Source organism: Megalops cyprinoides, chromosome 12 (genome assembly GCF_013368585.1).
Source record: "Megalops cyprinoides isolate fMegCyp1 chromosome 12, fMegCyp1.pri, whole genome shotgun sequence".
Taxonomy (NCBI): Eukaryota; Metazoa; Chordata; class Actinopteri; order Elopiformes; family Megalopidae; genus Megalops; species Megalops cyprinoides.
This window is the reverse complement of record NC_050594.1, coordinates 27,224,855-27,250,063: the sequence shown is the minus strand read 5'-3', so window position 1 is coordinate 27,250,063 and position 25,209 is coordinate 27,224,855. Positions and strand designations below refer to the sequence as shown.

General features: G+C 47.2%; 1 protein-coding gene across 5 annotated transcripts in view; it reads left to right on the top strand.

Moving 5' to 3' along the window:
• klc1a (kinesin light chain 1a) overlaps nt 1-25,008 on the top strand; it is a 35,093-nt gene extending 10,085 nt beyond the window's left edge. For 2 of the 5 annotated variants that reach the window (XM_036543006.1, XM_036543005.1), the window contains exons 2-16: nt 1,254-1,515; nt 1,974-2,204; nt 4,041-4,119; nt 5,481-5,706; nt 6,047-6,134; nt 6,661-6,762; nt 8,102-8,275; nt 8,963-9,062; nt 9,726-9,778; nt 10,992-11,059; nt 11,596-11,704; nt 12,418-12,579; nt 18,409-18,539; nt 22,025-22,091; nt 24,716-25,008. In XM_036543006.1, coding sequence (XP_036398899.1) covers nt 1,255-1,515; nt 1,974-2,204; nt 4,041-4,119; nt 5,481-5,706; nt 6,047-6,134; nt 6,661-6,762; nt 8,102-8,275; nt 8,963-9,062; nt 9,726-9,778; nt 10,992-11,059; nt 11,596-11,704; nt 12,418-12,579; nt 18,409-18,539; nt 22,025-22,091; nt 24,716-24,781 — 1,917 coding nt within the window. In that variant the 5' untranslated portion in view covers nt 1,254 and the 3' untranslated portion in view covers nt 24,782-25,008. Of the gene's footprint in view, nt 1-1,253; nt 1,516-1,973; nt 2,205-4,040; nt 4,120-5,480; nt 5,707-6,046; nt 6,135-6,660; nt 6,763-8,101; nt 8,276-8,962; nt 9,063-9,725; nt 9,779-10,991; nt 11,060-11,595; nt 11,705-12,417; nt 12,580-15,883; nt 17,639-18,408; nt 18,540-22,024; nt 22,092-24,715 lie in introns of those variants that run through there. The other 3 variants (XM_036543007.1, XM_036543009.1, XM_036543008.1) reach the window with 3 other exon arrangements.
• The last annotated feature ends 201 nt before the right edge of the window (nt 25,009-25,209 follow it).

Here is a 25,209-nt window from a genome sequence, read left to right as displayed (position 1 = left end):
TAACAGAAAGATGCCAGAGCTTTGAAAACTACCACAACAGTGATGGCCCACTGGGGTCCACTTAAGACAGATTCATTACTAATAACATGCAATGTGAAGAAGCAATCAGCTATTTACAGTGTTAAACCCAAAACTTGTGACTGTGCCCAAAGCTATGTGCAGTGTGTATGTACTTGCATGTTTTCATTGTGCAAATTGGATTGGGATTTGTGTTTATTAGAGGTATTAGAGTACAGGATTTTGTGTGAAAGAGACAGGCTCACCCACCCCCTGACCAGTGTAAAGGTAATGTTTGTCTGTTTTATTCTATGGCACAGAGGATGCGTCATAGACCTAGATAGATAATCTCTCGCCCCTATCCACAGTGTGGCATCTCTCAGCTTGGCATGGTCTTCTCCGCCAACCAGGGCGCAAAGGTTCAGCAGGTTCACCCTCATGCTCGCTCCAAAATGCAGCATTCCAGAATATTCTCGCAGTGCAGATGTTCCTTTGTAATAAAAACCACACTGAGGAGGATCAGACAGCAGACGGTCAGCCCGGGTTGAGCGCTCACACCACTTCATATCTCAACAGCAGCATGGCAAAACATCTGTGTGAAGCCAGGACAGACTGTGGTAGAAATGAACTGGGGAGGGACCGACAGAAAGAGTATGCAAGCACAAGCTGCGTAAAGCTAGCCGCATTAGAATGCCAATTTCGGCCTGTCTGGTTCTCTCCCAGTCGTACAACTGTCAGATATGTAGAGCAGGAGCTAAAGAATATACAGCAAGGGATTTTCTGCCAGCACCGGGGCCCTCTTGCATCTTCTTCTTCAGAAAGAATGGTAATAAATTGGTTCTTGGAGAGCCGCGATGAATTATTCAGCTTTGAGCTTGTAGCTGAATTCATCTGATTTTTCATTTGTTGATTTTTTTTTTTTTGGTTCTTTGAATGTAGTCGATTCAGCGAGGGGATGTCTTGCTTCAGAAATGAATTCAGATTAATCTGTAAAGTGATTGAACGGGTACATTTCCTATATTAGAGGCAAGCTCAAGCCCCTGTCGGACTAAACTAATTGCTACTCTCCCTCCTTGAGATGTCATTCTTGGTAATACAAGGCAGTCTGTGTTAAAAGCATGCCAGATAAGCAAGGGAGGGGAGGAATGTGTGGTGCGTCCCGAGATAATGCTGCGCGGCTGGTGTTTGGGTTCTCCGTGGCCCTTTTCCCTGTGCTGTGAGCGTGACAGTAACTCCATCTCCCTCCCTCCCCACAGAATGTATGAGAACATGTCCACGATGGTGTGCGTGAAGGAGGACCCGGGCGAGAAGCTGTCCCAGGATGAGATCATCTCCAAGACCAAGCAGGTGATCCAAGGCCTGGAGGCCCTGAAGCACGAGCACCACTCCATCCTGGACGGCCTGCTGCAGACGCTCAACTGCCTCAAGCAGGAGGAGGAGACCAGCCTGGTGGAGGAGAAGTCCCTCATGATCCGCAAGTCCCTGGAGATGCTGGAGCTGGGGCTGAGCGAGGCACAGGTCAGACACTGTTCCTGGGGATGGGGGGGAGGTCTGGGGTTGTATCTCAAAGATAATAACCTGGGTAGAGGTCAGGAGTCAATTTTGGCCTCTAGAGTAATGCATTAAAGGGGAAACGTATTGGGTTGATCCAGGAGTCCAGCATTCTGAGGGATCATACTTCCCAGGGCTGCAGTCACTACACAGTGAAATGCATTTAGAATCGGAATGGTAACAACTCCCAAAGATCACTCTGCAAAAAAAAAAAAAAAAAAAGAGGCACAGTAAGGAGTTTGTGTTTAACTGTAGTCCTTTTTTGTAGTTTTCTATTGCCCTGAACAATCTGTGTTCTCTGATCTTTTATCTCTCCCTGTTCCCTTTCACTTTCTCTTCCTCTCTTTTCTGATGTCTGTCTGCTTCCCTCTCCATTCCTCCATGTGTTCCCCCTTTCCCCCTGCCCCTCTCTGCCCCTCCCGCAGGTGATGATGGCGCTGTCGGGGCACCTGAGCTCGGTGGAGTCGGAGAAGCAGAAGCTGCGGGCGCAGGTGCGCCGGCTGTGCCAGGAGAACCAGTGGCTGCGGGACGAGCTGGCCAACACGCAGCAGAAGCTGCAGAAGAGCGAGCAGAGCGTGGCCCAGCTGGAGGAGGAGAAGAAGCACCTGGAGTTCATGAACCAGCTCAAGAAGTACGACGAGGACCTCTCCCCTTCGGTGAGTCACGGCCCAGGCCGTCCCTTCTAACGCACCCGTAACGCTTACAGCTCAACTCTCTCATTGTCATTTAGCAGACGCTCTTATCCGGAGCGATATACATAGGTTACAGATTTATCCATTTATATAGCTGGATATATTTACTGAGGCAACTCTTGGTTAAGTACCTTGCCCAAGGGTACAGCAGCAGAGCCTCAGCAGGGAATTGAATCTGCAACCTTTCAGTTCACAAGCCCTGCTCCTTACCACTGTGCCACCACTGCTACCCATTACCTTTCAGTTATGTGTAGTGGTCAGGATTTTGGCCACAAATGAACTCTTCTGACATTAAAAGTGCATGCTGAAACCACACAGTGGCGTGACACCTCTGATGGCATCGGATGTCTCATGCTTTGAAGTGATGGTGACTGTTCTTGGAAGCTCCTTTGAGCTGCGAGCCCATTTCTAGGAAGCAGGAAATTTTCGTTGAGTCATATTCAGCGTAAGGTTTTACAGCAGCACATCAAGTAGGAGGTAAGCGAGGAACAGGAAGCACAGCGTAGTAAGAAGCGCATGCTGCCCAGGAGTATAGCACAGAAGAGCTGCAGAAACCTGCTGTGACGAACAGCGGAAGAATGATAAAAATACAGCAATAACAGGACAGCTTGGCAGAAAGGATGGTATTTTTGTGAGTGTTCAGGTGTTGTGACTAGCTCCTTATAACCATCATACAGGGCTGTGTCATTGTCAGTGTTGCCAGGTCCTGAGGTGGTGACGCACACCACGGCTCATGTGGTGCGTCAGCCTAGAATCCTTCAGTTCCACAGGATCGTAATTCCATCACTACTTTCTGCTCCCTTTTGTAAGCCACTCTGGATAAGAGCGTCTGTTAAAGGACTACATTTAAATGTAAATGGTATCACGCAGTAGTGTCTTGTGATTTAAAAAGAAGTCGGAATATTAGACATAACTCACTTCGCCTGATTTGCTCCTGTATGAATCCAGCGTGGTTATTGAGTAATATGTCAAATGTTAATATTACCCTGACTGAGGGCGTATAATGAACACCCTGTAAATCATATTGTGAAGATATAGCAGTTGAACAGGTTCCAGCCTATGAGTCCCATAGCAGGAAATGTCAGTCATAGAGTGGGTGTGGGATCGGTGGCTTGATTCAAACAGAAAAAACAGCCCTGCTACAAAATCATAATAATTCATCTCTTACACTAAATGGATTTTGGGTGAAAAGCTTTCTCCAACTTACTCCTGTTATCACAACATGTCATTGTTCGATAGGGAACTGAATTTAAATAATATGTGCATAATTGACATATTAACTGGCACAAAGTTCAGTGAAAACAAATGCGCACATTAATCTGGAGGGGTGTGTACTGTAATTGCAGTGTGAAGGAAAGCTGTGGCCAATGTAAAGACTGCATGGGCGGGTTTCCTGCTCTGGAATGTTTTCTCTGCAGTCAGTGTTGAAATCTTATAGATGTCTTGACTTAAATGCATTTCGAACTGTTAGTCCTCCCAGCTCACATGAAATACCTGTTTCTTGCATTGAGTATACTTTATAAAACGTTTTCTGAAAGAAGTGCTATTACTGGATCAGATTTAAATAGCAGATAGGGGCGGGTCCCTTTCATGTGTGAGGGGTGAGGCCACCTCTGCATCAGTAGCTGAATGTGAATCCAGGCCAGCGCTGGAAGGTAGCTTGCAGAGTCTCAAAGCTGCCAGGGACTGTCTGGATTAGGGAATTGATTTTTTGACAGTTCCTCCAGATCCGCCGGAGAGTGTACAGTTTACTTGCAACTGATATTCTCACCACAGTCCCTCTCCCTCTCTCCCGAGCAGGAAGAGAAAGACTCGGACTCCAGCAAGGAGACGCTGGACGACCTCTTCCCCAACGACGAGGACGACCAGGGCCCGGGCAGTAAGTCTCTCCCGTAGCGCTTCCTCCAGCAGGGCTGAGGGAGCGGAAGCGGGCCCCTGAAAGCCCTTTCATCTCCCTGATAGTCTGATTAAATCTTTTAACCGAACCGCAGTGCCCACGAGCCAAGTCCTACGGGGCAAAGCGGGCTTGCCTGGGGGCTGGACCTGGGCCTAATGCAGCAGATCACAGCGGAGGCCTGAGACCTAGCAAATGTACAGGCAGCGCGTGGCTGTGTGACTGTGGCACAGAGCCCTCTGTTCACAGACCCGCTGGCTGAGACCGCAGTCCCGGCGGTGCGGCAGAGAGGTATCCCCAGCAACGCGTGAGGCGCGCATACAGGCAGGCTCCTGTCCTTGTTTATCCAGAGGTTCGTTGTCTGCGCCTGCCTATTAATTACCTGGCATTGAGGAAGGCATCAAAGGAGAGCCGGAGCGGCGGCAGGAGAGGCTCCGGTGTAGGCGGAATGCATCATCAAACGCGCGGAGCGCTGCGGAGAACACTGTCATCAGCTCTCCTGCCAGATGAAAGCTCTCGGTGCATGTGTAGCTACATGGCTTTCGCATCATGGAGGATCTGCAGTGGAGACGGGCGGATCAGTAAAACTTCTGTGCTACTCTCTGCCCCGACAAACAAACACCGGGTCGTCCATCTGGGACATGATCTTTTACACCCCTCCACTGGCGTGGCAGGTCACGTTTGCCACACGCTGAGTTAATTACACGTAGGTGGATTAGAACAATATGGAGCATCTGGTCTAATTTACATCTGAAGTCTGTCTGCTCTGGTAATTCAGTGAGGGTTTTGTTGTGTTCCAGTCTAAAGGGCAGGGCTACACCAGTGCCAGGTACATCAGTATAGCAGGTTATTGTTGCAGAAATGCAGAAATGTGGACGCGTTTGAACACCTGGAATCACTTCCCATGGCTCACTTCCTCTTTCTGGTGAAATTTTGTTATTACTGTGAATTGCCACTCTGGAGAACTTGTACAGTTCACGTAGATGGGGAACTGCGGTCTTATATTTAGAAGGTCTGATACATTCCTGCCCACTCCCTTACTGCCGAAACACAGAATATTTATTATTGTGAAGTGATATAGTTTCATTTGATTTCTGCAGCAATATTGTTGATGTTTTCCAGTCTCCTCTGTTGAAATGCACAAGACACCACTACCTGACTACCTTTCAAGCTTTTTTTCTGTGAATGATTGTCAGTGTTTTTTTCTTTTTTACTGCTTATGATTCTGAGCCTGAAACCTGAAGTGAAACAGGAGTGTTTGTGCATGGAGCTGCATGCTGTTCAGAGTGTGTGCAGGCTCAGTTGTGGGGAGGATAACGGCGTCTCTCTCCCCCCCCCCCCTGCAGTCCAGCAGCACAACAGCAGCGCAGCGGCGGCAGCGCAGCAGGGAGGCTACGAGATCCCGGCCCGCCTGCGCACCCTGCACAACCTGGTGATCCAGTACGCCTCTCAGGGCCGCTACGAGGTGGCCGTGCCCCTCTGCAAGCAGGCCCTGGAGGACCTGGAGAAGACCTCCGGCCACGACCACCCGGACGTGGCCACCATGCTCAACATCCTGGCCCTGGTCTACAGGTGGGCTCCTGGGAATCGCGCCCTCACACTGAGCTCGCCCCTTCAGTCCCGGCTCACTGTGCTACCAAGCAGATTATTGTAGAGTATTGTTTTCTAAATTGCCTGGCTTTACTGGGGAAAACCAGTTTGCCGACATATTCTCACTAACATGCATTTAGCTCTCTTCAGCTGAGTGCTCAGTCACAGGTGAGAGAGTCCCCCACTCACAGTGCCAGTGTCATTTTATCCGTGCTGCTTTCCCACCAAGGACAGCAGTAAGAAAAGGATGAAAGCCGAAGTGGCGCATGTTGTTGGAGTTGCCATGGAGATGCTAACGAGTCCCAACGCTCCTCCCTTCTAGGGACCAGAACAAGTACAAGGAGGCGGCCAACCTGCTGAACGACGCTCTGGCCATCCGGGAGAAGACCCTGGGCAGGGACCACCCGGCGGTGAGTGTTCGGGGCTCCTCCCTTACCCCCCCTCCTCTCTGTGTGGTGCGTTGTTGACTCCCACAGCTGCACAGTGACTTGTGTACTGTGTTGAACCCGACAGGCCCCCCCTCCGGAACCTGTGACCCCCCTCGTTGCTACGGAGAGGTTAGACTCAGTCAACAGCACCTTCTCTGGCGTGCACAGGGATCAGTCTCAATCAGAGAGCAATCCCTCCCACAGCGGGGCGATCGCTGTTGTGAATCTCTTTCATGTGGGGAGAATTCATTATGTTGATTCCTGTCTAATTTTAGCCGGCGGTTATTTCCCTTTTGTTCAGTTGTTCTCCCCCTCACTCCCTTGGTGTTCCTCTGTGTAATTTGCTTTCTCACCGCGTGATGCTCCCTGATCAATTGCGCACAGCTGCTGTTGTTGGTCTGGTGGTCCTTCACTGAGCACACAGGCATGATTGAGCAGAAGTTTGTCAAGAGGCTAATTTCTCAGTGACACAAGTTTGTGTTTTTAACCCCCCCTCCCCTCCTTCCAGGTCGCAGCCACGCTCAACAACTTGGCTGTTCTCTATGGGAAGAGGGGCAAGTACAAGGAGGCGGAGCCGCTGTGCAAGAGGGCGCTGGAGATCCGGGAGAAGGTGGGTCCGAGGGGCAGGGGACGCAGGGGTGAAAGATGCACTGTGGGTGACGGAGAGAGGATGAATAGAGCAGACTCTCAAGTTCTGCGGCAAGTTTGGAAGCAGAAGCTGACCCTGCGCTGAGGTCACTCGGACCACTGTGCGACACACCGCTCTGTCCTTTGTCATCATCTCCCTACTCTCCCTCGGGACTCAAAGCAACCCCCCCCCTTCCTTCTTTCTTTCTGTCCTGGCAACAAAGAGAACCTCTGACTTCTGTGAAAGTCAAATCTGGAGAGTCCGTTTATTTTGGGTCCCTAATAATGCGACTCAGACAAATAAAGAGGGACGTCGGAGACTCAGCGGTCCCAAAAACGAGGAGCGCAGCTCTTTCCGCCACGCTCCTCCCTCCCTCCCCCTCTCCCTGCGTCAGTACTCCAAAGCCTCATCTCCGTGGGGCGGGAGGGTGGTGGTGGTGCTGGTAGGGGAGCGGCGGCTCGCTCATCGGCTTAAGAACAGCGGAAAACCGTCTATTAACACCCCCGGCTTCTGCGCAAAACTTTCTAATGATAAGGCTCTCACTGAAGCTTAGGAGAGATTTGCTCCCCAGCGTGAGTGAGTGAGCCGGCAGAGGCAAGCGGCGAGAGCCGCTTCAGCGGGGCGGCCTCTCTCCTCCCCGCAGCCGTTCGTGACACGCCGAGCCCGAGACACTCCGTCTCCGAGTCCCGCTGGAGCACCCCCTCTCTAACGATCAGCCGGCCTCCTCAGCGAGCCTGTGGCCCCCGGGCTTTGCTGTCCCCGTAATGAGCGCCATCCATTCTCTGCCCGCGTGCACTTTGTTTGCTGTGAGCACATTAAAGTTATAAGCCTGGGGAATGTAAGTGGAGTGAGTTGTTGTTCTGGGCCCCCCCCCCCCCCACTGCAGAGCACTCTGGGGTTTTTATCAGTGATGCGAGTGTTGCGTGCCCAGTGTTTGGAGCAGAGGAACGGTAAACAGTTCTGCTGCCCACTTCTTCTGCAGTGGAAGCAGTGGGGGCCACATGTGTCTGGGAAGCAGCACTGATGTACACCACATCCAAACACCACCCCCGCTCTGTCACTGTGTGTGTTTATTCTCACTCAGTGTGTGTAATTGATCTGTGTTTGGGGTCTGTGCATGTGTGCGTGTGTGTGTGTGTGTGTGTGTGTGTGTGTGTGTGTGTATGTGTGTGTGTGCGCGTTTTAAATGGGGTTTTGTAAAGAGAGCCGCTGTGTCTGTGTCAGCACATTCTTTCGAGCGCGTGAATAGGGGAGTGGCCGCAGTGTGCTGCGTTTGGACGTTTGCGTGGATCGGCGGCCCACAGCGTGTGTGTCCCACCAGGTGCTGGGCAAGGACCACCCGGACGTGGCCAAGCAGCTGAACAACCTGGCGCTGCTGTGCCAGAACCAGGGCAAGTACGACGAGGTGGAGTACTACTACCAGCGCGCGCTGGAGATCTACCAGACCAAGCTGGGCCCCGACGACCCCAACGTGGCCAAGACCAAGAACAATCTGGTGAGAGGAACCCCCCCCCCCCGCCCCACGCCCCCACGCCCCCACGCCCCCACGCCCCCAAAGGCACATCAGAGCCTTAAGCATGCCCTTCCCACAACCTCCTTTTGCTACATTGCCCTCCACTTCAATGAAGCCATTTGTCACTGATTCCTCCAAATAACATGGTTGTTGTTTGCTCCTAGCCTTTAGTAATTGCTACAGAGACAGCCGTTTCTTGTTAAAGCAATAAATGCGCACAGTTCTGAACCACAGATGGATTCTCCATCACTGTTAGACCTTATTCAGTGCCTGTCTGACATGTGCGCTGTGTCTGCAGTCACAAAATCCATACTGTAACAGAGTGACACTGTTTCAGCGAGGCCCCGAGGACTGACTCGGCCTCTTTGTAGGCGTGTAGGTAACAGGCCCAGGCTCCTCTCTCAGCCCGGGGGCTGCTGACCGCCTCCTGTGATAGATTGGCTCAAACAGGCTGAGACTGGGGGTCAGTAAGAGCAGCCAGTTTATGTAACCGCTGAGACCACTGTCTTCAGTGCCGCGTGATTGGCTGTGGGCTCACGATACCCCGTTCACACGGTCAGTGGTATGAGCACCAGCGCCGGCCAATAAAAGCAGCACGATATTAAAGTGATTAGGTGTCAGCGGCGATGAGCTTTGCCATTAGAGTTGCTGTCGTTTCTCCTCTCCCAGGCGTCCTGCTACCTCAAGCAGGGGAAGTTCAAGCAGGCAGAAACGCTGTACAAAGAGATCCTCACCCGCGCGCACGAGAGGGAGTTCGGCTCTGTGGATGGTAAGGGCCTCTGTTCTGATTGTCCTAAATGAAGAGTGTTTGTCAGCTGTCAGTAGACCAGCCTTTCCTTGTGTCCATATTTTGAGTGAAGGTTGGTATCTGTTTACTAGTTTCTAAGGAACATTAGAGGAGAGGTTTATTGAGATGTCTTTGAGTTCATGTGTACCAATTCAAATCGACTACATATTAAATTAAAACAAACAAAATATGAAAGTGGGTTTCCAAATGTAATTATTTTGATGTCAGATGAGGCCAGCATACGCAAACTCACATGCGCGCACACACACACACATACACACACACACATGCACACACACACATATACATACACACACACACACGCACACACACACATAGACAGACATAGACAGACATAGACAAAAAGACAGACACAGACAGACAGACAGACACACGCATACACACACACACACAGTGACCAGGGGTCTTCTGCTCCTTCATGAAAAGGTCAGGTTTAGACTGCTGTCCTCAGCATTAAAATCCATTTGTCTGAAAACAACAGTGACCTTTCAGTGAGAGTAAGGGGGACAACACCTCCTACTTTGTACTGCCCCTCTGTCAGACTGCCTGTCTGGGCCTGCCTGTCTGTCTCTGTCCGTCTGTCTGACTGCCCGTCTATCTGACTGCCTGTGACTGTCCTCACAGATGAGAACAAGCCCATCTGGATGCACGCGGAGGAGAGAGAAGAACAGAGCAAGGTGAATACCTCCCACTTCAATCCTAACCTACTCTCGTGTCTGTTCTGATACAAGGCAGTCTTTAAGATGCCCAGTTGCATGCCTGCTTAGAAGAGATAATCCCCAAATGGCATTAAATCAGTCACTGCTTTAGCTTCAGCTGCAGTTTTTTGGATTTTGAGGAAAGTCAAAACTCAAAGACTCTGCAGCATTAAGATCCGGGAAAGCTGCTCAGAAAGTGATAGGCTAAAACGGCTGTAGGGAAACTGACTGCAGGGAAATCTGTCATTCCTCTAAATAATAAATACCCTTAAAATATTTTAATTGGATGCTATGAGGGTATGACATAGTAGGGGTTATACAACTGCAACATTATTATCCAAAATGATTGAAGAACTCTACACATTCAGCTGATTGAATTTGCATTGCCCCTCAGGTCAGTGAAGTTCAAATGCCTCTCTGCATTTGAATTTGAATTGTTAAACTATTTGGTATTTTGAGGTTTGAGATAAAAATCAGAAAAAGTGTCATCACTCATTTTGTTATATGATGGAATATGCCTTTTTTAACAGGGTTATCATGCTAGTCTTTCATAATGTTCTAATCTTAAATCTGTTTTTAGTCAAATTTGCCAAATTAATACATGGAACCTTATGCAAGTGACTAATGCTGCTAATTCATCTGTAATGCCCTTGAAGTTTGAACAATGAACACATTCCTCTGCCACTCAAACTACCCACGAGCTCTCTCTCACATTCCTCCACACACACATACACTGGATCAAACAATGCAAAACACATACTTATTATCCTTCTTACCAATGAACCATGCTAATTAACCACCCTCACCCTTACACCATGCTTATGCTACTAACCTTTACCTTACTTATCCTGTTAACCCAAGCCATAGCCTGCCAACCCTTTTAACTCTCACTATACTCGCCTATCCTCTTCACATTTGTCATACAATACAAAGGCCACCAACATGTGTCCTCTGTATGATGTAAACCTGCTACCTTCCCATGCAATACCATGCACAGCAAAGCAGAAATACTTGTCTAATTCTCCAGTTCTGTGTTTGAAAAGTTTGAAAAGTACATTTACATGCAGAGATTCTCCTGAAACTCTGTATTATTTAAGACTGCAGAGGTCGTTTGAGAGTGAATGGTTTGATAGCGGAATGGGCGGAGTGCTGCCGCAGGTGTGTATTAGCGAATGTGTCTGTGTTCCTGCAGGGAAAGCAGAAAGACGGCTCACCCTTCGGAGAGTACGGCGGCTGGTACAAGGCATGCAAAGTAGACAGGTCAGTGCCCAGGTGACGTTCCTCACATGCAGAGCGGGAATTCAGCCCAGCAGTGATCTTGAGCTGCGCAGACAAATGTCCTCGCTCATGATATCAAACTCTGCACATTATCTCTCCTGCCTCCAGTGTTAATGTCCTTGAAGGTTTCATGTGGGAAATGAAGAATGAGCCACACTAATTTCAGAGATATTCCGTGCTTTTATGATGGGCTTTTTATGAGCTTTTTGCCTACTTTTTTTATTCGTTTCAAATTTCATGTGAAGTGAAAAGAAAATGAAACTCCCAGAGTTTCCCTTATCATCTGAGCGGGAATTACAGAATATCAAAAGTTTTTCTATCGACTAATGAAGCCATTCAACTGCCCGAAATAATTCAGAGAAACAGAACTCTGAACTACCTGCCATGCAATAGAAAAGATATTCATCCATTTACATTATTTTTTACTGACAATTCAAGGTAAATTAAGTAAATTTCTGTAGAGCTGTAAATATTAAATCTAATACCCAGTGTCCCTCATCATTGTGTTTGTCCCACAGTCCCACAGTGACAACCACTCTTAAAAACTTGGGCGCCCTCTACAGACGACAGGGCAAGTTTGAGGCAGCAGAGACCCTCGAGGAGGCGGCCATGCGCTCCCGGAAGCAGGTGGGTCCCGCGTTTCTGATTCCCTGCTGTTACGTTTCAGCTATCTTAAGTTATCTTCTGCAGCCAGAATCCATTAGATTGCATTGTGGGAAAGCGCTATCAGAAAGGAAATGTTATAGAGAGCAGGGTCCAGAGCAAAGTAGTCAGAATGGAATCAGGGCAGCCTTTACCTTTTGCATGTAAATTTCCAGAAATGCATGCTTAGCGATGGTGTATTACTCCCTCTGGTGGGGATCAGAGGAAATATATCTCCTTATAGTTTTTCCTCCGCAAAGAATTCCTTACGGACCAGTCTCATTACTGTATGCTTTTTGATGAAACACATTAAGGTATGCAGAAGACTTTAATCTAACATTAACAGAAAAAGAGGTACGGTAGTTGTCAGATCAGGTTGGTGTTATTGTGTAGAGCTGTGCAGCAGCTGTTGTTAGGAAGTATAGACCATTTATTGAGCCATCATGCCTTTCATCCTCTTGAAACGGTCCATGAGGACCTGTTAATATTAAGGTAGCAGGGAAACTCTGAGTGGAGTCTTCTCTGCATAAATCTGTTTGTCTGCCTGTCTGTGTCTGTATCTGTGTGACTGTCTGTCTGTCTCTCTGTTTCTGGGTACATGCGTGTGTACACGTTGCTGTGTCTTTGTGTGTATGCACGCTTGTGTGTCTGTCTGTCCGTGTGTGTGTGTGTGTGTGTGTGTGCGCGCGCATGCACAGGGTCTGGACACGGTGCATAAGCAGCGCGTGGCGGAGGTGCTGAACGACCCCGAGGCGCGGGAGAAACAGCGCAGCCGTGAGAGCCTGACCTCGGACGTGGTGAAGTATGAGAGCGGCCCGGACGGGGGCGAGGAAGTGAGTATGAGCGTGGAGTGGAACGGGGTAAGTACAGTACACAGCCCAGACACAGGGGGAGGCTGGGGGGAGGGAGCCTGCACCCAAACACAAACACAAATACCCCCCTCAGGGAGAAGCCACATCTCATAGATATATCCTTCTCGGAGAGAAGCCACATCTCATAGATATATCCTCCTTGGAGAGAAGCCATATCTCATAGTACATATTAATACCCATCAGAGGACAGCAACATCTCATGGTCGATATGCTCTCTCAGCCACATCTTTTGTCAGAATTGATGTTCTAATTTTGGTTATTCATTCTCTCTAGCCTGGGAATCTTTAGTCTGGATAGCTCTCAATTCCTATTCATCAGTGAGAAAGTACTACACTGTTAATTAGTGTCAAATTAAGACACATAAGCATAAATAATAATGAACTGTGGCTTCTCTTGAAGAAGGATATGGCAGACCTGAGGGGATTGTGGGGAATTACTTTTCTTCAAAAATGTGCCCTATTCTTGTCATTTAACACAGTGTAAATCAGTGTGTAACATGGGTATGTCATGACCAGAGACCCTGTCATTTGTGTCAGTAACAACAGTGGTGGGTACCATCATGGCTGTAGTCCCTTTCCCCAGGGTTCAGCCAGTTTGTGGCGTCATACCATAATGCTGATTGACTGTCCTGGGCCCTATTCACCATGAGTGTGTGTGTCTGTCCCTCACAGTCTCACTAATGCGCATAGTCCCCAATTAACCAGACCATTCCCCACCTTCTGCACTTTCCACAGCCACACTGTTAGCCATCTTGACCACCATTTGGCATTTTTCCATTTGGCACTATGTACTGCCAATAAGATGTACTGGATGTTTTAAATTGGAAAAGTTAGGCTTACTGACATTTTAAAACGGTGTCCCTAAAAACAGCATTGCGACGAGCAATCCAAATATGCAGTTCTCCTTTTCTTTGTAGTTATTTGCTTAGTTTGTGTATCTGTCAATTTTTTCACATGTTTTGGCTGGTCTAGTAAGCATGCTGTGTGTTAGACATTGTCAGTACTGCCTGTAAGCTTCGCAGAGGCAGCCTGTAAGGCTCCTGCTTTTTATCTTTTTGTTTAGCAAGGCCATATCAGAAAGCATTGGTACAATATAAGTTTCGTTTCCTAATAGGAAAAAACATTTAGTGTGTTGCATCGACTCCTTAATTGTCAGTATGGTATTTTTGATTGTGTTGAAGCAGCCACAGAAACTGGCAGCACCTTTATTTTAGTGTTCAATTGTGAAGGTCACTAATAAAGGAAACCAGCAAAGAATCTGCAATGAGATTATTCTTGTTTCTTGCTATGTGAAGGACAGTTTATTTCATCAGGCAGAAGGGTGCTTGGGTACCATCTCTCCTGTAGTTTATCGTTGTAGTCTGCAATGGCTTTTTGCCCCCATGTGTGAATATGGCGCTTTTGATCCTTGTGTCAGTCCATTTCCCTCTATTCCACATAGTTAACGGCTGTCCTGTTCCCATAGCAACAGTAACTTCAGCTCCAAGACAACCAATCAGCATCTCCCCCAGCAAGCTCCGCCCTCAGACCTGTCTGTAGGAGACTCCATACACTGACTCATGCGTGGGCGCTGTGTACTGTACACCTTTGGTGTTTCTCTGCCTCGTTCCTGTGAGCATGTCCTGAGTGAATAACCTGTTTCTCTCTTCCTTCTTTCTGTCATGTGAAACGGTGTGGTGTGCTGTGCATTACAATGTCATAACTGTGCAAATGCCAAAAAAAAACTGTTACACAGAAACAGTATTACTCTCGCTTTGCATCTTGACACCTGTGTTTTTGCATGGAAAGGTCCTCATGCATTTTCCCTTTGTGTCTGCTTTCCCTGTGTTTTCTTTGCTCTTGCTGTTTGTCGCGGCCCCTGAGGTATGTGAGGGTACCAAGATCAGGAATACAAGATTAAGCAAATGCTATGTGGCAGGCCTGTTTCAAAAATATGTCGTGTAGAACACAGTAGTACACAGTAACATATTTGGATCAAAGAGAGCTGTCATGAAATTCAGCTATGACAGGCATTCACAGCTGTAAATTCCAGTTGCAATGATTTTCTGCAGAAGTCTTGTAGATGTGAGAAATGGGAGGTTTAAAATCATTTTCCCAACACCACTCAACAGATGACACTACTCTCATAGCACAAGGCCTGTATGACCCTAGCCCAGTTCACTGATCTGGCTCCACATTATGAGGCATGCCAGGCCCCGTGGTAACGCCCAGTGCCCTGCACCGGTGCCGTGGAAACTGTCTGCAGGCTGTGCTCCGGGCGTGCAGAGAAAGCCGAGAGCAGGCTGCTGGCTCTGGGCATGGCCTCAGGTCAGAGCTTGTCACTCTGAAGAACTGTGCCTGAACCCTCACGGACGCTCAGCCCGTATTGTTTTTGTTGGCCACTCGGCTGCCATCAGGCCCTCAGCGGCTATAGTAGATGGGCTGTGGGCGTCTTGGACTCTCGGAGTAGAAAATGGCAGATGGCTTTTTGCGGTGATTATTTCTGGAGGAAAGCGTGGTGTTGTCAGTTATAGAACTGGTGAAAAAGAGAGAGCACTGCAGGACACCGTTTGCTTTGTTTGAGATTTATGAATTCATATATTTGTAATGTTTTGCATGACAGTGATTTAATGAATTCATATTCGTAAGGGATATTAGCTTGACATCTGGTTTCATTGTGTTGTGTCTGGCTAATTTAGGACGCTTGTGTTAGACGTTTGTACTCTTGGCAAACTGACTTGTCGCTTTTTTAGATGACATCTCTTTCCTGTGTGTCAGTTAAAAACAAGCTTACTGGAGTATGGAGGAGAACCTGAGAGAATCTATTTGCTCTTGAAGGCTAATACTTTCAAAGTCAGAATCTCCCAGGTTACTGTAGTTGCACTTCAGGCAATAGGTCTGGTGTAATAAGCTGAGCTCAATATACTGAAAGAGCTCAATTAACATCAGTCTTTTGAATGCATTTTGTACCGTGCAGCTTTCATTTATCAGTGCAGGGTCAAGGTCATATGTCTGCATTAATTCATTTGGTTCTCCGTTTGCTTTGCTGTTGATTTTTCTTGTTGACATTTTTTTTGTTTCATTCTTCATTTTGTTGACTTCCTGTTGTAGTTGTCGACTTCCTTTCCCCGTAGAGCTCCAGAGCAATAGACAGTACACCACCAGATCCCCTCTCATTTGGAGAAATACTGTTTCTGTCAGGAGTAAACTGTTGGGTCTGATGCAACAGTTTGACCTGCTTTTCTTCCTCTCTCTCTCTCTTTCTCTCTTTCTCTCTCTCTCTGCTTCTCTTTCTGCCTCTCTCCGGCTGGCAGGCCTAGATCAAGATGCCTTTTGTGATTCTAAAACATGTCTTCTGCATGACGGATGTGCGCCATCTTCCAGCTTTACAGCTCTCTCTGTCCAGCTCTGGCCTCTTATCTCTCGGGCCTCCCCCCCCTCCCTCGTCTCCCCCGGGCCGTCCCTCCTCCCCCCCACAGTGCTCTCAGAACCGCCAGCCTCTCCGAGGAGAGAAACAGCAGCTCTCGTATTGTTCAGAACCCCCCCCAGCCATCCCAAGACACCCCTGCCATGCATTACAGTGTACCATTACTGAAGGAGCCTCTCTTCATTCTGGTGTGGCATCGAGCTAACAGCTATTACTCTTATTAACATGGTTATTTAAGTGGCATGATCGTAAGCTTATGCAGAGAACCGTTGTTTGACTAGCATATGTACTCTGTGTTAAGTGTTTGACTCTGTACCCTTTTTATAAATTGATGTCAGACTAACATTACTGTGATGTTACTGTCACAAGAGCGTGGTGAAATGCAGTACCGCTCCCAGATACAGGGGAAGAGATGGGCGAGGGGAGGGGACACGTCATGCCCTGGATTGCAGGAAACAAGACAAACTCTTCTCTTGTTTGCTCCTACTAATCTCTTCCGTGTCCTGTGGTGTTGGTGTATCTATGTCTTTCTTAACTTCTAATAAAACTCACTCTTTACTCACCTGTGTCTGTGCCTGTTGCCTCTTTGTGCTCTCTTTCCCTGGCGTGTGTGTGTGTGTGCGCACGTGTGTGTGTGTAAATCTTTGTGGTGAAGATTTACTCTGGTGCTGTGGCAGTACCACACGTCCTCCTTTTCCCTCTGCCCCGTTGGACTCCTGGGAGACAGGCTGGTTTAGACACAGCACAGTGGACCTGAGAGAGGGAGTGAGTGTGAGAGAGTGTTACTGAGAAGGTGTGTTACTCGCTCACTGAGACAGACAGACATAGAGTGTGTGTGAGTGTGTGAGTGAGAGAGAGAGAGAATGGGAATAATGGTTTAGTATGAGCAATATTCTCAAAAGAGATGGGGCAACACATACTTTTCTACCAGTGAAGAAAGTTGAAAATAAAACACGACACAACTTCTATGCATCTGTTGTTGAGAGCCTACATCTCAAGTGTTTTCTTCTCAAATGATGATTTAAGTGGCTAATTTTTTGGGAGAAAACATGAACATTTTCATGAACATATCCTTAGTCTCTAATATTTTTGTTAAGCTACTCTTTAATATGATAGTCAGCAGTGCCTATTGCAGTAACAGTGAAGGTCAAGCTGATCAGGGTGTTATCAGATGAACGCAATGGATCCTGCACAAGACTCCACCATGATCCCAGAACTCCAAACCAGCTCTTTTTGTGTGCTAATAATATTGTTTTGCATTCAGACAAAATTTAAGAAGGTATTTGGGGGCTTGTTTATTTTTGATTGATTAGACATTGCTCAGTGAATCTGTACACCATGTGCAGAGGTCACAGATGATTGGTGAATTATTGCCCTGGTGGGTTTGTTCACAGTGATCACAGGAGCCCAAACCACCCAGGAGGTTGGCTTGACATAAATGGTGCTCTCTGTCCCTGAGGTTATTTGGGCTTCATAATTATAGGCCAGTGTGGCCGAATTTAAGCAGACTGTTCCCCCAAATCACTGGAATTCTTCCATATCCCTCCTCCTGCTACATTTTGACAGCACTGGGAGAAAATATTAAAGCAATAGCACTGACATATGGAAACCAAGCTCAGCTGGTAAGCAGTATTTAACCCCCCCCCCCCCCCCCCCCAACTATCCTTGCCCCCCATTATCCTTGGATATGTTTCTGGTGGGCAGTTTGCCCTGTGAGGCAGTCTCCTTATCTTCGTACCTTATGTTCCTGCTTTTGAAAAGGTTGACTAGTAGCCCAAGTCCATGGAGGAATTCTTTGTTAATCCATGCTTGGCTTTGAAAAAGTGTTGCATCTGTTTACAAAGCAAGTCTGGACCTCCCTGAATGGCACATAACTAACTTGTCTGTATTTTTGCGTGCGTGTGTGTTTCTTTCTGTGCGTATCTGTGTGTCTGTTTGCCTCCAGTGGAACCATCTCTGTTTAGAGCCTGGCTTTTGAAATATTCTTACGAATAAGCAAACTGCTGTTTTGTGTGTTCAGAAGTGTGGAACTACATCCTTTCCATTTCACAGTAACATAAAGAAGAGGATTGTGTTCTAGGCAAAAGAGAAATCACATCACAGTCACAGAATTTACCTCATTATCAACCGGTGGACCTGACATAACAAGTGTGCAGTCCTGTTGAAAATGCAGAAAGTGTACATTGTTCATTCCCAACCATGAATATAAAAACCACAGACCACACAAAAAGCCCAAGAAAAGCCAAAGAGTGAGTTAGCACTCACATCAGAGGAGACTTGCGGTCAAACCCTGTTAGAAGCACAGCTTGCCTGTAGCCGCCCGTGGGTGCGGGCATGCGGATGGTGTGCCTGTGTGTGTGTGTGTGTGTGCGTGTGTGTGTGGGAGTAACCCCCTCTGCCCTCTCTCTTCAGGACGGCTCGGGCTCCCTCAAGCGCAGCGGCTCCTTCAGCAAGCTGCGCGCCTCCATCCGCCGCAGCAGCGAGAAGCTGGTCCGCAAGCTGAAGGGCGGCGGGTCCCGGGACAGCGAGCCCAAGAACCCTGGGTAACTATCCGGCACCCTCCCCCCCCGCTCCCCCTCCCGTCACCCCCCAGCCCCTCCCCGCTCCGGAGCCTGAGTGTGTGGTGCCTCGCTCTCCTCCGCTGGGCCGTGGTGCTTCTGCTTTGACTGTAAAAAAAAAAAAAAAAAAACACCCCTGCTGTTCCTGGAGAGGCCCCCCGCCGTCAGGAAAGGCCCAGATCTGGCGTTTTTAAGAGAAAGGACTCCTCGCCGCGGCAAAATGGGGAAGGACCGAGGCGGCTGATTGGCGTTCATCCGGTGTGACACACAGGGGCACTCCTCCAACAGCAGTGAGGGTTTGGGAACGCAGACACAGCTTACAGAGTGTGAATTTCAGTTTCTTACCCCCCGCGAGTCGGGAGAGATGAGACCGTGCACCCTTTGAATGCTCCAATGAATTATAGTGAGGCACAGCCAGAAAGGTGGCAGCCCGTTTTCACCAGCATATCACATTCTACATCCAGTTGCACCAGCCTTCCCCCTAAGGCCTCCACTTTCACACAAAAAACTATCTTCATGGTGAGATGAATACAGATGACACAGTATGTATGAATAAGGCAGTAGGTAGGAGGGGGCTGGTTAGAGATGGGGTGGGGTATGTGCTCCCAGTGGAGGTGGTGCTGTCACCATGCACGTAGTGCTGCACGTCTGCATCGATCTCTGAGGAAACTGAGGTTGCAGCATGTGGTAATCTGGCGCATTACCTTGTGCTCAGGCTTATTGTACAGTCAGATTGTTTCCTGTCCAGCGGCCAATATTGCCAAAGATAATCCACGCATATGCCAACAGTGTGCTGAGTCTTACAAGGCTGCCCTTGAGGACCAGTCACCTTGCAAATTGGTCAGGCAATTGGTCAGGCAATAAGGAAATCCTCTGAATGTGGGGTCGGAGGTGCCATATCAGATTGCCGATTAAAAGGATAGAAGGTGGGCATGATCACAATACCAGCCATGTAAAACCATGTAAATCTAGAAACCCACAACCAATTCTTTTTTTTTTTTCAGTACAATTGTAAAAGGAGTCATTAAGTGTCTCTGTGAGACATTTTTTCTGATGACTCTAATCTGTGGGCCACTGTGCCATGATGCTTCAGTTTACATCACATGAGCAGCACTGTTACTGAGCCCCACCCACTGTACTATACTCTGCTCTTCCATTTCCAGGTATACGTATGTCACAGTTATTGTCATAGGTGGCTGGGGCAGGAACTTTTTTTAAAACGCTCTACCATCCATTTTCAGATTTGAGATAGTTTTTTGAAGTGCCTCCATTAGGTACACCTGTGATTTTTGACATCAGAGTCAATGCTGGCACGGCCTCTCCTGATTCCCTAGCTTCAAAGCTGGTTTTAACTACTGTAAGAATTTATTGTTTTATATCATTTTAAAGACTGTACATAGACGTTTACAGCAGAGCTGCGGCACAGAGGGGCTCGTATGATTCATCTCGGGAATCTGACAGATATGCTTGTGCTGCTCTTCCAGGATGAATCTGTTTACTCGTGCCAAACACTGAAAAGCAATACAGGTTTTGGAATATGTAGCGCTATACATTGACAAGACTCATCGATTGAGTGCAGATAAAGTATTATAAAATCTCCAAACACTTAAAATACCTTATTGTGTTTTTCCTTGGTCTGTCTGCAAAAATCTGTGCCAGTAGACAACGATAAGGATTTTGCACATTACTGCTGACTCCACTTGAAAGAGTAATGCTCATTCAGTGCTGTGGTCCTGGATATCCTGACATTTGTAAATTGATAGAGCAGCATATGGTTGCAAGCAGTTGATGTTTTTGTATTAATTTATTCCTCCTCTTAATAAAAAGCTCCGAATCGAATTGAAGCAATTTTCCCTGAGATTGCCAGTGGGGTGCAGGGTGTGTCTGAGCGGTGAACCGAAGCACAGCAGTGATCCTCAGCGTTCAGCTCTGACTGCACACTCTCTGTGGTCACACTCTCTCTCTGTGTCTTCTTATGTGGCCTCAAGGGTTTGCTCACTGACTGGCTCCTCTGTTGCAGATCTCAACAGGAATGTTGGGCATCTGTGTTCCCTCATAAATCTTTTTATTCAGCTAAGAATGTGTATTATACTACACCAGTTAACCTTTTTATGGCCCGTCCGGTCGTTAGGACGGTGTCATGGAAGGATTGGCTATTTGCTGCATACCTTTCCTAACTAACCACACCCTGTATCAAAAAAGACTACAGGTTATTGTGCACAAATTCACTCCTTTGAATTACACACTGGTCTCTCAGTATGCAAACCCCATACAACTGCTTTTTATTTATTTTCATGCCTTGTTACATTTTTTCTATTTTTCCATTTTATTTTGTTTCCTTAAGTGTACATATTTTTAAGAACCCCTTTCTTTCAAAGTATGTTGCCTGTGATTGTATGTGTATGAATATTGTCTGCATGAGCATTTTTTTTTTAATTTGAATATCTCTGCGCTCTGTTGTACTTATTTAACAAATAAATAACTTTTAAAGCAAGAGAGCGACTGCTGCATGCCTCATCCCTTTCTCTCTCTCGCTCTCTCTCTGCGTGTCGTACGCTGTGTGGCTTTTCTGTCCATTGCCCCAAACCACTCTAACACTGGCCCTCTCCGGCTGGTCCAAACCATTAACCACTGTCAGTGACATATATCGATGGTGTCAATCGTACATTAACCGCATTTTGATTACACCAACTCATCTCCTCTCAATTCAGATGGATGTTTGGGAAACTGGTGAGGGGCGGGATTAGTAACATGTAACCAGGAGATACTCACACATCCAAAGCACTCCTTGAAAGTTTGTGGGATGTACGAAAGGCTGGCATGGCAGGTGACCTCATGCTATGGTATTGTCAACATGAAACGAGTGATCATTGTGGAACTTTCCTGAATTGCTTTGGATTTTAACCCCTCTGATTCAATGTACCAGTCTTCTCAGAACAGGCTGTGTGACGAACTGATATGGTTTCGTTTTGCATAAGGATGGCTGGAATGCAGCTCTGTGCATGCAGACACTTCCTGTATCTTGCATCATAAGAGGAGGTCATCTGCAGAGCACTTGGCAATGAGGAATTTAGCCAATAGTGAAATGGCATGGAGTCATAGGGTTTGACATTATTGAAGTGTGTAGTATTGAGGGAAAGACAGCCACAGGAGATGACTGTGACATGCCATCCCTAAGCCTGTGGCATATCTGCACTCACTGTCCTTACTGCCCAGACGGAGTCCTGCACAGGATCCTCTTTGTGGATTGGTCCACTCACTTCTGTGAGGGTGTTAAAAAAATGTTCTTTGAATTCTGGGATTTGGGGGCAAGGTGTGGTCAGGTAAAACTAACCTCTGTGAAAGATCCAATTAACACACACGTGCACTCTTCCTTGCCACCGCCGCGCCCGTTAGCGCGGCGTCTCTGTGGCGACTGGCTCCGCCCCCTCTCACTGATTTGTCCTTGCATGTCACTGCCCTGGATGCAGCATGAAGCGCGCCAGCTCGCTGGGGGTTCTAAACGTGGCGGACAAGGCTGCTGGGGAACCCTTCCAAGTAAGGAGTCCATCTTTCTTTCTCTCTTTCCCCCAAAAATACACAATATGTGGACACACCAAAAATCAAGGTTCAAAGTCCTGTGCAGACCTGACCTGTAAGGTCTCTGTAGACAGGAGGAATCAAGACACTGTAGTTTTGCTCCTATAGTGTATTGTACTAAGTACAATGCCCCTAAGATGGTAACGAGAAGAAAAATATTTTGCTCACAGGAGCAACTGAGTATCATGAGGGACAGACTAATCTCAAGGGGATGGCATCCCCATCCTGATGGAATGACTTATTTGGAGGGAACAAGATCCTCACTACCCGCTGTTCCCCTCATGATAAGGATGTCTTTCCCTTGAGATATCAAATCATTCCCTCAAGGCACTATTTCCTTTGGGGCTATGTAGATATGTTAATATGAATTATGATTACCTCAAACACACTGCAAATAAAATGTAAAAAGTTCATTTCGGAAAGTTAACTTATTCCGTTTAAGGATATAGCTGGTATAGACAGAATACTACATTAGCATACTAAACTCAGCATATTCAACAAAAGTTGTTAAATTTGGTATTTACAATATATTTTTCTGTTACTGCTATAAAATATATTACCATACTATTCTCAAAAACTTTTGTTGGGCATCAAATTAATATATAGAACAGCATAGTGCCTACAAAAAGCAGATCATTGGTCTAAAGCAGGTATATACTAAATATACAGTTATATAAGGTATGTTACTGAAATGAACAACCTCCTGGCTAAGGACTGCCTGTTATCAGTGTTGTGTGTGCCCTATTGCTTTCCATGTGTAATATTTCACTCTCTCACAGTACTCTTTCCACAACTCACCATCACACCTGAGCAGCAGACGCAGTTAACAATTCTGGTCACTAATGATGTGTGTGTAACATCAGTGTGGTTTACAGACTAACATGTGTCGTGTCCCAGTGTGTCCACTAACCCCCCTGACGGCCCTGTAACCTGTGGAGTATGACCTGAGGCTGGCCGCTGTGCTGAAACTTGGAGGAACTGTCATATTAACGAAGTGGCTCGGCTGTATTCTGCCCCTGTTGTTTTGTGTGACTCGGTCAGCCAAGTGATCGTGTGGCTCTGTGTTTCTCAGGAGTTTTTCAAGTTGGGTTGCCACTGCCAGCATATCTGGTCAATTGAATTGTATGGATCACTTTGCTTACTGTGCAGTGTGCTGGTCTGCCATTTGACTGGCGTGAGCTGCTACCACTCCCTCCTAACAAACAAGCAGTGTGACAAGAAATTCCTGTTTGTGCTGCTTGTTAGGATTCTTGCAATGTGCAGTAGTAACACAGACATGTTTAAAGGTGGGAGACATAGCATGAAAAACCCGCAGTGGGTAGCATTGCATCAAGTAAACCTCACATACACCTCTGCTGACCTGAGATGGTGAATGCACAGTAGCACGGCTTAGGAGAGCCCGGTGGGCTGTGGTCTGTCTCTTACCCTTGAGATGCATGGTTACTTTGGCCATTAAGGGTCCTGTGGCACTTATTTCAGACAGCAGAGTTTGTGTCCTGGCCATCTGGTCACCCCTTAGGTTAATTGGCTAAAATACATTCTTTCCTGTCGGCCTCAGCGGATGAATGGCAGGTGTGCTGTACCTCATACATGCACATACTACATATTTTATGGTTGAAGTCTGCAATATGAAGGGCTTTGAAATCTGTAAAAAGGCCCTGCAAAAATGCTATCCATTCATTTTTATGACCAGCAGTATCATTTTTTATATGAACTGCAAACAAATATTTACTCTTTAATATGTTAAGAGTTACCTGAATAGCAAGAGGACATACCTGACACTCCACTTCAGTACAGTGTTGCTGCGTCTGCACACTACAGACACAGCCACATAGCCACTTTCAGCTTGGATCAGCAGTGTTCTGAATTAGCTTTGCATTATTTAAAGGGCTTCTTTCACTGCTTAAATGCCATGAACCACATCAGTGCTGTACTGCGGCACGTGGCATTAGCTGGTTTAAAACTGCATCACTGTTCACTCCTGAATGAAAGAGGTCTTACATAGCAGAGGATCATGTTGTCTTGTGGTTTTCTTTAAATATACAGGGATCTGCATGTATTGTGCCTGTCAGATTATGGGGCCAGTTGGGTTCGGCACATTTGTAATGCTGTAGATTGCAGTGGGAACAGAGGGCTGGCCCATGCTCCGTACGACTGATGTTCCAAGTGTGGGTGCTGGGCTGTGGACTCTTACTTTTCTGTGCAGGTGTTCTAGTCCTTTAAAACCTGTGTTAAACCCAGCATCACTCATCATCAGTGGAAACCAGAATGCTGCTCTGCTGAACATTTGGGGTCTTTCTCATTGCGTAGATTGATTGCAGCCCCAGGAACACATGGGGAGAGTGATCCATCTTGACTCTCCCTTCTGCTCTCAGTTCACATTTTCAGATTACAGACAACTGACTCTTAATTTTCACTGAAACCTGAGACATTATGATGGTTAAAAAAAAAAAGTCCATCAGTAGTCATTGTCCACATTTCAACATTTTTGTTACATTAAACTGAATTATTTACCACTAACCCTTCAGCGTTGCACTTGCTGGAACCGAATTGACTCTGTGTTGCCCCTGCTCCCCTCACAGGAACGAAATAATCGTCTGAAGAAAGGCCGCGACCTGAGCGCCAGCCACACGGACCTGGCGCACTGACGGTCCGAGCGGGATCCCTGGCAGGAGGCGGAGCAATGCGAGGAGAAGGCGGGGCGGAGTCCTCCAACACTCCCCTCTCCTCCACCACTGACTCCTCCCACTCATATCAGCTTTCCTCCCCCCATCCATGTATACAACCAACTGTAAACGTACTGTGTATTCAAGTCTTTGTAGGCCAATGTTTAACTCTACCATTGCACTTTGATGGCCGTTTTTTTTTTTTTGTTTTGTTTTTGCTTGTTTTCTTAGAAAGTGGTATTTAATTTTCATTTGAAAGAATGTCAGCTGTGGGACTTCTGTTGAGAAGCATGTAAATATGAAGGATTCAGAATAGGAAGGGAGTTGCAGTTCCCATGCGTGACAGAAGGGGGCGATGTGCTGTGTGGTCTGAGGATGGATGCTGCCATCAATGGTTGCTTTCTCTTCCT